At 27.9% G+C, this 12080-nt stretch overlaps 1 protein-coding gene and 1 pseudogene across 1 annotated transcript; one reads left to right on the top strand and one right to left on the bottom strand.

Annotated features, from left to right (window-relative positions):
• Positions 1 to 298: 298 nt before the first annotated feature.
• On the top strand, positions 299 to 3335 carry LOC140672026 (glucose dehydrogenase [FAD, quinone]-like; annotated as a pseudogene).
• A 3020-nt stretch (positions 3336 to 6355) lies between these two features.
• Positions 6356 to 10586, bottom strand: LOC140671813 (F-box only protein 21-like). Its single transcript, XM_072903420.1, has 8 exons — positions 10031 to 10586; positions 9149 to 9442; positions 8615 to 9068; positions 8352 to 8488; positions 8142 to 8253; positions 7844 to 7993; positions 7366 to 7645; positions 6356 to 7119 (listed from the first exon to the last, which is right to left on the bottom strand). The coding sequence occupies exons 2-8, from the start codon at positions 9331 to 9333 to the stop codon at positions 6938 to 6940; spliced, it is 1500 nt and encodes a 499-aa protein (XP_072759521.1). The 5' UTR covers positions 9334 to 9442; positions 10031 to 10586; the 3' UTR covers positions 6356 to 6937.
• Between the last annotated feature and the right edge of the window lie 1494 nt (positions 10587 to 12080).

Here is a 12080-nt window from a genome sequence, read left to right on the forward strand (position 1 = left end):
GTATCAAAGATATAACAAAAATTCAAATAATAAAAAAAATATCAAAAATATATTCCGTGTATATAACGTAAATATTGAACGTATAAAAAAATGTAAAAAAAAATTTGAGACAGTCTTTTAAAATCCTTAAAAATTATGTTTTAAAAAGATTGATCTAATGGAGTAAACCAGCGATGAGTATTATTGCATTATTGATTGAAATGAGAATGATGTATTAAACTTAAAGAAAGAGATATAGGCACATGTGTTTGAAGAAGGGTTATCTCATGCGCGATAAAAAGAAACAAGTAGCTTCGCGATGAGCAAATTCTGGTTGATGGTCTTGTTCCTGAGATGCGCGATTGGGATTTTGTCACAAATTTTCGAGACGAACCAGCATTTCTTCTCAGGGTTTTCCCCATTACCGGACCTTAAAACCGAAATATCCGATCATACTTTCGACTTCTTGGTGATCGGCACCGGCTCGGCCGGATCCGTTGTCGCGAATCGCCTAACCGAGAATCCCGACTAGAAGGTCTTGGTACTTGAGCAGAGCAACGACGAGATCTTCCTCACGGAAGTCCCCTTTTTCTCACCATTACTTTTTACGACGGATTACGCCCGTGTGTATAAGAGCGAGCCACGACCGCAGGACACGAGTGGCCATGGAGGATCTTGCCTCATCTTTTCAACTCTTCTTCTTTTTCCTTTCTCTCTTCATTTTTCCTTCTTCTGTTTTCTTCATCACTTCTTTTCTCGTCAAATACCACGGATTCGACGATATCTGGATGTCACGAATTCTCCTTATGCTACTCGTTGAAGGAACGTTGGTTGAAAGCTGGTCAAGAGCTCGGTTACGATTTCGTAGATTATAACAGTGACAGACTGGTAGGCTTCTCGACTGTGCAAGCAACTCTGCGAAATGGACACAGAGTTAGCGCCAGCAAGGTCTTCCTCAGGCCAATCCTCAGCCGAGCAAACTTCTATTTATCCAAATTTTCAACGGTGACGAAAATTGTTATTAATTCAACGACGAAAACAGCCGTACGCGCCGAATTTGTTAAAAATCATAAAATCATAATACTTTGTCTCCGCTTCTAAAGAGATCATACTTTCTGCAGGTATATATTTAGAATATCGTTATAGAACCGAAAAAAAATGTGATAGTACCAGCTACATAAAATGAATTTACTTGAGAAAGAAATTTAATATAATATTTATTAAAAGTTATATTATTATATATAAATCAATTTATTTGTATGTAAATAGATACTTTTTTTATTGAACAGGTGCTCTTGGTTCACCTAAATTATTGATGCTGTCCGGAATAGGTCCAAAGGATCACTTGAGCTCCTTAGACATCCGTGTAATCGAAGACCTTCCGGTGGGGTTAAATTTACATGATCACGTGAGCATGTCAGCTTTAACGTTCCTAGTCAACGAGAGTGTGACTATTGTTGGACAACGTCTAGTTTCCAATCCAGTTAGTTTCTTAGTCTCTACCTGATACGTGGTAAAGGTCTTTGGACGATACCTGGAGGAGCCAAAGGATTAGCTTTTATTAACACTAAGGCTAATTCAAGAAACAGCGAACGATATGGTAAGCATTTTTTAGTGATTATTTTTAGAAATGTATACGACAAAATGTAAAATTTATGGCTAAAGAATTGCTAGAGTTTGTTTTCTTTGGAGTCTCTTGTTATTTAAAATTGTTTTTAAACTCTCGTTTGAGACTCAAACAAAAAATATAAAAATTATATTATTTTTTAAAATTAAACTGTTCCAATGTAACTTCCATCACTATCAATCATGACATCCACAAAACATATTCTAACAAGACAAAATTATTGACAGAAGATAACAATCCTGATATCGAGCTAGTGTTGGGTGTAACTTCACTAGCCGCCGAAACTTCCAGACTTTATCGCAAGTTCTTAGGATTAACGGAAGATTTTGACAAAGATGTTTACAGCTACTACAAGGGTCTTGAGTCGTTCACGATCGGACCTATACTTCTGCGACCGAAAAGTCGCGGCAGACTTACTTTGATGACTAAGAAGCACCGATCTATCGGATTCACCGATCATCGACATAAATTATTACGCTCATCGAGGACGATGTAAACACGATGGTGAGAGGTATAAAAATGGTAAGAACCCCTATATGTATATTAACATACAAGGTAAATTTATTTTAATCTGAATAATCAAATATTTGGAAATCACATCTAACCAATGTAAAGAAAAAAATGTTTTAAACAAAATTGATTGATAGAATTTTGAGAGGTAAAAAAAATGTATGGCCTTAAATTTTAACTTAAAGTCATTTATTACTGTAAAGTAATTTTTTAAGATTACGTAAAGCTCAATCTAGTTTTTTTTTTAAATATAAAACTATCATTACTTTTTATTATATTATAAATATAAAATTAATATAAATATAAATCAATTTTTCTCATTATATTGTAAATAAAAGAGTTAAAGTTAGATTATTGAAAAATGAATATTTTACGAGATATTTTGTAGTATATATTTTATAAAATTATAAATGTATTTATTATTAATTAATTAATTACAAATTAAAGTATAAATATTGTAAACTAATTAATTTTTAATCTTCTTACCTTTGTAACTTTTTACAACGAACATTGCGAAAAATTGATTTATATAATACATATATGTGTACTTGACATTATATAATACATATATAATAAAATATATAATACAATATATATATTTATAATATATAAAATACAATGTATAATATTAAATATATAATAAAATTAGAATTATTTTAAAAAACTTTTTTCTTAAAACACTCAATTTTATTTAAAACATTTTTTTCAATAATTCCTTAATTACAAGATATTACAATTAAACTTAAGATTAAACTAAATCACTTTGTATACCATTTCAAGTTACACAAAATACTTCTTTTTTATTTAAACGTATCTTTAATTAAATTATTTGCTAATTAAATTTTGTATACATTCTTTTCCAGGCGATCGAAGTAGCCTCCACGAAAGCGTTCCAACGTTACAATACCGTTCTGCTATCGGTACCGTTTCCAGGATGCAAGCACGTTGCCTTCAAGAGCGATCCATACTGGGCCTGCGTCGCTCGTCACGTGTCGACGAATGTATATCATTACTCAGGCACCTGTAAAATGTTCACTCGGAGGAATTCGAGTGTGGTGGACCACAGGTTACGAGTGCATGGGATCAGCGGTCTCAGGATCGTGGATGCCAGTATCATGCCAACCATAATCGCCGGTCACACGACGGCGCCTGTGTACATGATCGCCGAGAAAGCCAGCGATATATGATAAAGGAGGAATGGAAAGATTCTACTCTGTGAATCACACGTATACACGTGTGGAAAAGGAAAAAGTGGAGGTGAGAAAATAATTACGAGATAAAATAAGTGAAATATATTGTATATATATTATCGTGAAAGCACGGAGAGACTGTGATTAAATGAGGATTTCCTTTAAATTCGAAGGAAAACGATAATAAAAGCATTGATCTTTGTCACAAAAATTTATAGAATTTGTAAGGAAGCGTGAGAAATATGTATTAAAATTTTATATAATAAAGCACGAACATTTTATGGAATTTTTCTATCTCTTTAATGGAGTATTATTGTTCTACATAGGGATAAAACATATTTATGTACGTATAATTATTATACGTTTTAGTTACATATGTATAAAGATGACGGTCTGCACAAATGTGTAATGCTAGTCAGTGGCTGTATTTTTTGTTTAATACGTCGAAAAACATAGAATAATATTGTCGAAATGATCTAACAGATTCGCTGTCTTCTCAATTTGAAAAATCATGCTGATTCTCTTTGGTTGCTTCTGATTAAACTGCTAATTATAAAATTAAAATTATATTAGCCTAGCGCAATTTAAATAAACACCACGATACACACACACACACACACACACACACACATATTTAAACTATAAATACACTTTATCAAAACTTTACGACACTATGTATTTAAATATTTTAAATTAATAAATTAACGAATTTATAAGCGCTCATCGTTATCCAACATATATTTAGCGCACAAGGAATTGTAAATAATTAAATTAATAAAAAAATAAGATTAATTAATTCGAGGCAACATCGAATAAAAATCTTAAATAAAGTAAACACTGTTGTCGCTGAATTGAACAATTCTGTAGTTCTTCGATTAATGCTTATAATCATCAGTATAAGCACAGAATAGATAAAAACTTTTTTTTTATGCTGTAGAAAAACGTGTTTATCAAACCGTGTATTTAACAAATGAGCAAGTCAACACAGTCCACTTTCGATTTCCATGTTGAATTGCAGTCCTTTAAACTTTCAATGATATAATAATGGTAAGTCTCGCAATTGCCGTGCATTTCTAAAATTGCAAAATTTTGCATGTATTATTTTCGACATAAATGTACGTAATAAAACTTGTATCCATCATGCAAATATATTTTTTTCGAATTTAATTATAATTCTGATTCTAAACTTTATTTGTCTCACACGAAAAATCTCAGGAGATTTATAATAGGAGATTATAAATAATCTGCTATTTCAAACAACAATAATCAATAAATATCAAAATTTTATATATTTTATGTATTAAAATGCATATTTGTTTAGAAAGCAGATTGGAAAATCAGATTAAAATAAAAATTTTTTGTTATAGAAAAAGTACTTTAAAAATTCATATTTAATTGTGTATATTTAAACATTTTGTGCACATTTTCATGTATTTTATATATATTATTAGAACATCACAGGCGCGCGCTACACGCGCGCTATTCCTTACGTAAAGTGTAAAAGAATGCAGGGATTTTAGGAAATTCTAAAAGGGGTTTTAAATTATAATTCAAAGACCTTTTATGATATTAAACTTTTAATTCGCGCTCTAATGTATATATAATAGCTTACGTCGATACAATATATTAAATAATATATTTTATATTAGAGAAATTTCTCTCTATTATTATATACATTTATATATATATATATATATATATATATATAAAATGATATATATATATATATATATATATATATATATCATTGAACAACTTGTTATTAATAAAAGAAAGTAATACAAATTTAAATTTAAATTTTTTATTTCAACATTTTTCTTTTTTTTCTTCTTCTATTTCATAATTATTCTTAGTTATAGAATTTATATGGCAATAACTATTCTCATAGTCATAAAATGTGACAAGAACAATAAAACAATATATGTAATAATTTTTTAAATCTCAATTTATTTTCTTACTGTTCGTGAATTATGATTTTATTAACAGAGAAAGAAATATATTGTATTTATATAATTTAATTTTGAAAAATATTAACACATACGCACACGACTTATATTGAAACTATATCAAGATGACTAATTAAAGATAATTGAGGATTCCATAAAATATGATTACAATCTCTTAGCAACCCGTAGATCTTACCTGTTCGACTTCTTTACGTCTTATTATTTAATCTTTCAGAGATTTCGTTTGGAGAATTTTTCCTTTGGATAAGAGAAATATTAAGAATAAGACAAACAACATAATAAAAAAGAGAAAAATTAAGAACATACATATATAACAAAAATAATACATAAAAATCGTGTTGTTTTAAAAATAAACTAAATTAAGATTCAATATTATATTTATATCGTTTACACATATACAAGGGAATGTGTAAGGTTAAAATCAATTAATTTTAATTCTCATCTTTATAACAAAATCATTAATAGATATTTTTTGTAGCAAGTAATTGCTATATAGGTGTATTTAATTTTTATTAACTATATATATAATTTTTTTTTATTTTATATTAATGGTCAGATGAAGATTGTTGTCAACATTATTACATCACGACAACTATCTTGATTATAAACACTGTGAAATAATAATAATAATAATAATCATTATACAGCCAAATTTTAATGCCCTTCTTCCTCTCTCTCTCTCTCTCTCTCTCTCTCTCTCTCTCTCTCTCTCTCTCTCTCTCTTTCTTTCTCTCTGTCTGTCAACCTTAATAGTGAAGCAAGTCGTATAAGCGAGGCTGACTATATTTAGAGTAATAATATTGATTAAATTTTTTGATCTCTTGAATTTTGCAAAATAATTAGACACAAATAGTTGGAAAAAAGTATCTACAACTATTTTAGAATACAATAATTGAACGTATTGTATTTAGGAATTATCGTTACGCAGTAACGTGTGCTTCTTTCGTCTTTAACCAATCTGCATGTTGAGCAATATCTTTATCAGCCACTCTTTATTTGACAGTTTAAAAATTTTTTATAAATCTCTATATTTATAAATTTCTTTATTTCATTTAACAACTTTTTTATGTTTTTTTCTCACATTTCTCCTTTATTCCTAATATTTTAAAATATGTGTACATAATTGAAAATTGATATTATTTATAGATTTTGATAAAATTTATAAAGAAGAACTTTAAATGCGCCTATATTTGCACATTCTCGATACTACTGGAACACAAATATTAGGGTAAACTCGGGTAAGATGGCCACAGATTTTTAAAATGCAAAAAACATACCTTTATTTTTATTATTTTTTAATAGTGTTTGGCATATTATCTTCACTAAAGTTTAAATTACGTAATATTATCGAAATTAAAAGAAAAATATTTAATAGAAATTTTATATTATCAAAATAATACAACATAAGCATTGGCCATCTTACGCAACTTTTAAGAAAAAGATGACCATAGTGACGGAAAGGATGGCTATAATATTTCTAAAAAAATTACAAAGTACAATAAAAGGCTTTTTTTTCCTCACACGCGCGTATTATAATTAATTGTTCTAATCGTTTTATTTGTCTTAGTCTCCCTGAGTCTCTCGGATCTCATCGACCCGCGGATCGAGAATCGATTCTTTGTCTAGCGCCACCTACCATTTCTCCACACTAATTTATATTTAAATTAATAGTATAAATTCTCTGATATTGTTTTTCTAGCGGTTACAGCGGCAGTTACAGCGGCATCATGCGGATAACATTTTTCCAGCGCTTTGTTTGGTACGTAATGAGTGCCTTCGAATTTGTTAAAGTAACGACCCATCTCACTATTTTCTATCCATTTCGGCGTTGTTAAAGTTAGAGCGTCTATAATAAAAATTAACAAAACACAGAGAAAAAATCAATTATTGATAAGTAAAATTAAATAATAAAAAAGAAATACGATAATAAATAATACTAGAAATAAATAAAATATCTAAATTAAGAAAAAAGAGAACAAGATAAATTAAAATCGAATAAAATATTATTTTGCAATACGTATAAAGAAATGAGACAAATAAAGAAAAATATTGTAATTTAGATAAAGTTACGCCAATATAATTATATTTATACCTTCTCCCACATAACACATTTCATTATTTTCCGTAAGAATTATGTAATGTGTTTGTTTCTTCATGTCGCTACAGATCTTTACTGGAAAACAATTAGAACTTCTTCTATCGCATCCGGAGATTTTAACAAATTTTCTATGTTTATATCGATGCCATCCAATTATTACGCCTGTAGGACAGTCGGCAGATTGATAATCATGTGTTACGATCATTCCAACTGCAAATTTTATATCTTCTGATCTTGCATTTAGCCTTTCAAATTTTTCTATTCTTATGTTGAACTGAAAAATGTAAGTTCAAGTTTTAATTGATATTTCTTGTCAAGTAATTCTTATATAAACATTTGTAGGAAGTTAAATTACAGCTAGTCAAATTATAAATAACTATAATTTTTATGTAATTGTATGTTATCAGAAAAAAGCTTTTTGTTTATTATTATTATTATTATTATTATTAATATATGTGTAGTGCTTACGCACATTACAGTGTGGTCCAATTCTTTCTAAAATCGTACTCCAATCTTTTAAATTCACATCCCAGTTATAATCATATCCTATCGGTGAACCGAAAAAATCCAATTTCCATAAATTTTCATTATACTGAATCATAGAGAATAGTATGGCTTTCATCTACAATAAAAAATAATTTAAATATGTAAATAATGTTCCAATTACAAACGAAAAAATTATATATTGTGCAAGTATATCTGTTTAATTTTAATATTACGTAGATTAATATATTAAAATTGATAAAAATTAAGTGCGAGTAATTACTAACCTTTTCAGCTTCTATTATTTCCAATTTTGTAAAACAGTATTTGATAAAACAATCTGGGAATTTTTCAAAATTTATTCTAAAACATCTTACATCTTTTGAACTATTTGTGTCACTGTAAACAATATAAAATAATATTTGTATGCGTGTGTGTATGGTAAGAATAAAAATATCGAATAATTCAAGTAATTTCAAAATTGATATTATACTTACTATCTTGGTTTCCAAAATAGACAGATATTCGTACCGGGATATCCTATTACTATATTGCAACGTAGACCAAGTCTTCTGGCAACGCTATGATATATTATATATATTATTATTTCTTGACCATATTTATGTTCTAAGACCTATGTCAAAAGTTACAATGCAGAAATTAATTGGAGGGAAAGTATTTCTAAGATTACAACAACATGACTATGTTCACAGCATAATTGGCCATATTTCTATAATACATTATAATCAATAGTTCTTACATTATCTATACATTTGTATTTTAATTGTGCATTCCAATCTATGTTTTCCACTCTGTTTGGTCGAAAGTTTAATTTGCCGAATATATATTCCACGAGTGTGTTCATAATCTGAGTTCCTTCGGCTTCATTCCAATGATTATCATCAATATTGTTTTTTTTCCAATAGGAAAAATTTTTTTCAGACGTCGAGAATATTGAATGGTCGGGATGTTTTTCTCTGAGGATATTTAATGCTTCTAGTGCCATACCATCTAGTATTGCTGTTACGGACGAGTAAAATACCTCCTTTTGAGGCTGTAAATCTTGTGCCATAAAAGTAGCACTTCGTTCTAGTAGTTGGACTTTGTGAGGTTGCTCGATAAATTTTTCAAATTTTATGTCCCACATATAACTCCTCAGACAGTTAAAAAGTTGTACATAGTAATATTTTTCTGTTAGATCGTAAACAGTTTTTCTGAAAAAATTTACATATTAACTGTGCAATATATATGTTAGTTCATAAAGTTAATTGTACTTTAATTAATATAATGTTACCGTGAAAATTCAGGGAGCAAATTTTTAATCTCATCAATATAGAAAGAAATTTTGATATCATCCATATATTCGTCATATGGATACGACGGACTAGTATCTTTATCTAACTCAAACATGTAAGTGTAATGTGTTAAATTGTCGATTGCTATATCGCGTTTATAATATTCTTGAATTTTTTGAGGCATGGAATTTCGTAATTTTCTCGTTCAATTCATTCCTATTTTTATAAAGTTTGAACTTCCTTTATTTTTCTGTTCATTCTTCTTGTTATAGAGTTTTTTCGCTGTAGGCCATCTGAAATTGAAATAAATAATATTATCGTAAATTTATAAAAAACGCTAAATTATTGCATTAGTAACAAATTTTCCAAGAATTATATGATTTAAATTGTGTAATATACGTAATTAGTCAAAATATCGACATTCTTGCGTTATTTTAATACAATATATAGTGTGAGGTATACAATCTTAATTTTAAACTATAATTAAAATTTACACACTAACAATATACAATTATGTAAAATGTAAACTATGGACAGCATGGTAACCATATTCTGTAAATATAACAAATTAACTTTTATATTCCGTGTATTTATTAAACATCAGTTTAATGAGTTATTTAATAACATAATTAAATAAAATAATTAAATTATTAAAACTGGCTAATAAAATTCAAGAAACAGGAAAATGGATATGAGCTATCTTCAAAAATTTTTTGCTCATAAAGGAAATATAAAATTTATTTATTCCTTAATTAAAGGCTAAATATAATTGATGAAAAAATTTATTGCAAATAATTGCTCGCTCTCTTTATGTGATTTAACTTTCATTGATCCGTTTCTTAACCTAATTGCAAAAAATTACCTAATTAACAAGTAATTACCTCTGAAGAAGCTTTTTCTCCATAAATTTGTATTTGACTACGTGTTGAAAGTTCTTGCACACACATCTGAAATTAATGATATCCTCAATACTGATATCGTTGTAGCCAAGTATGATGTATATTACTTCTTCAGGTAAGTTCATTATCGTAGCCATTATTTCGTTTATGAAACAAATTTAGTTAAAAATTTAGCAAAACACAGAAAAATAATTTAATTTAAGAAGATCGGACCGCGTATCATTAATTTCCTTTTTGTAGTCACACAAAATCTATTACGAAATCTATGTTCTTATGTATTTTTCAATTACACCAAAAGCACGTGTCATCACTACAGAAGTTTTTTACACTCTATGTCTGTACTTATTCTGGAAGAATCTGAAAACCTAAAAGCTCCCCCATCATGAGATTGTCATTTCATTGTTGTCACTGCACACAATAGGAAAATTCTGTTGAAGTCTCTCAGGTAATATTTGTCACAAATCTTTCGAGTTTCGAATTTTAAATAAGGAATTGCCTGCCTTTCATTACACATGTCCCTGGCATATGAAGTACATATTTAGAAAAAAAATTATATTTAAAAAAATTCATAAAAATAGCTCTCAATTTTTATTTACGACAATTTTTTTATATCTCCAGCATATTCTATGAAAATTTTGAATAAAATTAATAAAAAATAATGAGATATAGTAATGTCTGCGAACTAATCGCCGCATACGCATCACGCATGTTTTCTCGTATGTATGTTCATATTCATTTTCTAATGTTAAGTTGTTCCTCTATTTTAAACATGTTTAATTAATATTTTGTCTTTGTAAATTTTTATAAACAAATTCTTATTATTAAGCAGCAAAATAAATTTGTATTTTATTTCTCTTTTTATTCGTCTTTCATTTATATTCTCATTATTTCTTTTGCCTACTCTTTTTTTCTTTTTGTTTTTAATTATTTTTAATAGAATCAATCTTCTAAAAAATATATATATAAATAATTTAAATGTTAAAAAAAATATGTTTATTTATTTTTATTTTGGCATTGTTAAGTCGTGATTTTATACACAACAATCTTTAATTAATTTGTAATTATTAGAAATTTTTTTATGAAACACACTCACGAAAAAATTGTCATTAATTTATAGAATATATAATTTAAATGTTTGGCAAATGCAATCATTTTTTAATATATTTTTATAAAATAAATTTATACATTTACGTGAATTCGATAGCTGTTTCTTGAGTTACAGGGTTCGTTAAATTTAATAGATTTTTTAGTTGTTCACGTAAACGGAATCTATTACTGAATATTTCAAAATTCTAGTTGTCGACTGACTTAAAGAGAGGGACTTAAGGAGAAAGACTTTACCTCAGGTAGAGTCTTTTGTTAACAATAAGAAGCAACAGACAACGAAAGATTAAAAGAGAAAATCCATTAAGAAAAGATACAAAGCCATAAATCTCAAGAATAGAGAAGAGAGAATGCTGAGAAATATTTTTTTAAAAAATATGTGCCTTTATTCGTTAATTTTATTTAACCGATCAGAACCAAGAAGCTTTAGTGTTCTCTTTTCTGCTTAGTAACTCAAATTTTTTGAAACATTTCTATCAAGGAAACGGTCGGAAGTGTGTCTCACCGATTTTAATGAGCTTTGAAAATGTTGTAGAATATAAAAAAATTACACATTTATTTTGCTTCAAGAAAAAAAATACGAGAACACCCTCTGATTCAATTGATATTTTCGAAGCTTTATTTTTTAAACTGATATTATATTTGTACAATTACCTGCAAGATATTTTGCATAACTTAATTCTAATATTTTATAATTTTTTTGGTAAAAATATATTTGCATATTTAAGAGAAAGAAAAAATTCACGTGTACAGAATATATTACTAAATATTTCAAAATTCTAGTTGTCGACTGACTTAAAGAGACCTCAAGCAGAGTCAATTGTTAACAATAATAAGCAACAGACAATAAAATAATCAAAAGAGAAAGTCCATTATGAAAAGGAACAAAGCCATTAATCTCAACAATATAGAAACACAACAATAGTGA

The sequence above is a fragment of the Anoplolepis gracilipes genome, chromosome 12, assembly GCF_047496725.1.
Source record: "Anoplolepis gracilipes chromosome 12, ASM4749672v1, whole genome shotgun sequence".
In the NCBI taxonomy this organism is placed as follows: Eukaryota; Metazoa; Arthropoda; class Insecta; order Hymenoptera; family Formicidae; genus Anoplolepis; species Anoplolepis gracilipes.

What these genes read in the sequence shown, in the direction of transcription:
- LOC140671813 (XM_072903420.1), bottom strand. Translation starts at nt 9,333, where the DNA reads ATGCCTCAAAAAATTCAAGAATATTATAAACGCGATATAGCAATCGAC. An exon ending in CTATTTTGGAAACCAAGATA is followed by an intron (nt 8,254 to 8,351) that starts GTAAGTATAATA and finishes TATTGTTTACAG; the next exon opens with TGACACAAATAGTTCAAAAG. An exon ending in GAATTGGACCACACTGTAAT is followed by an intron (nt 7,646 to 7,843) that starts GTGCGTAAGCAC and finishes TACATTTTTCAG; the next exon opens with TTCAACATAAGAATAGAAAA.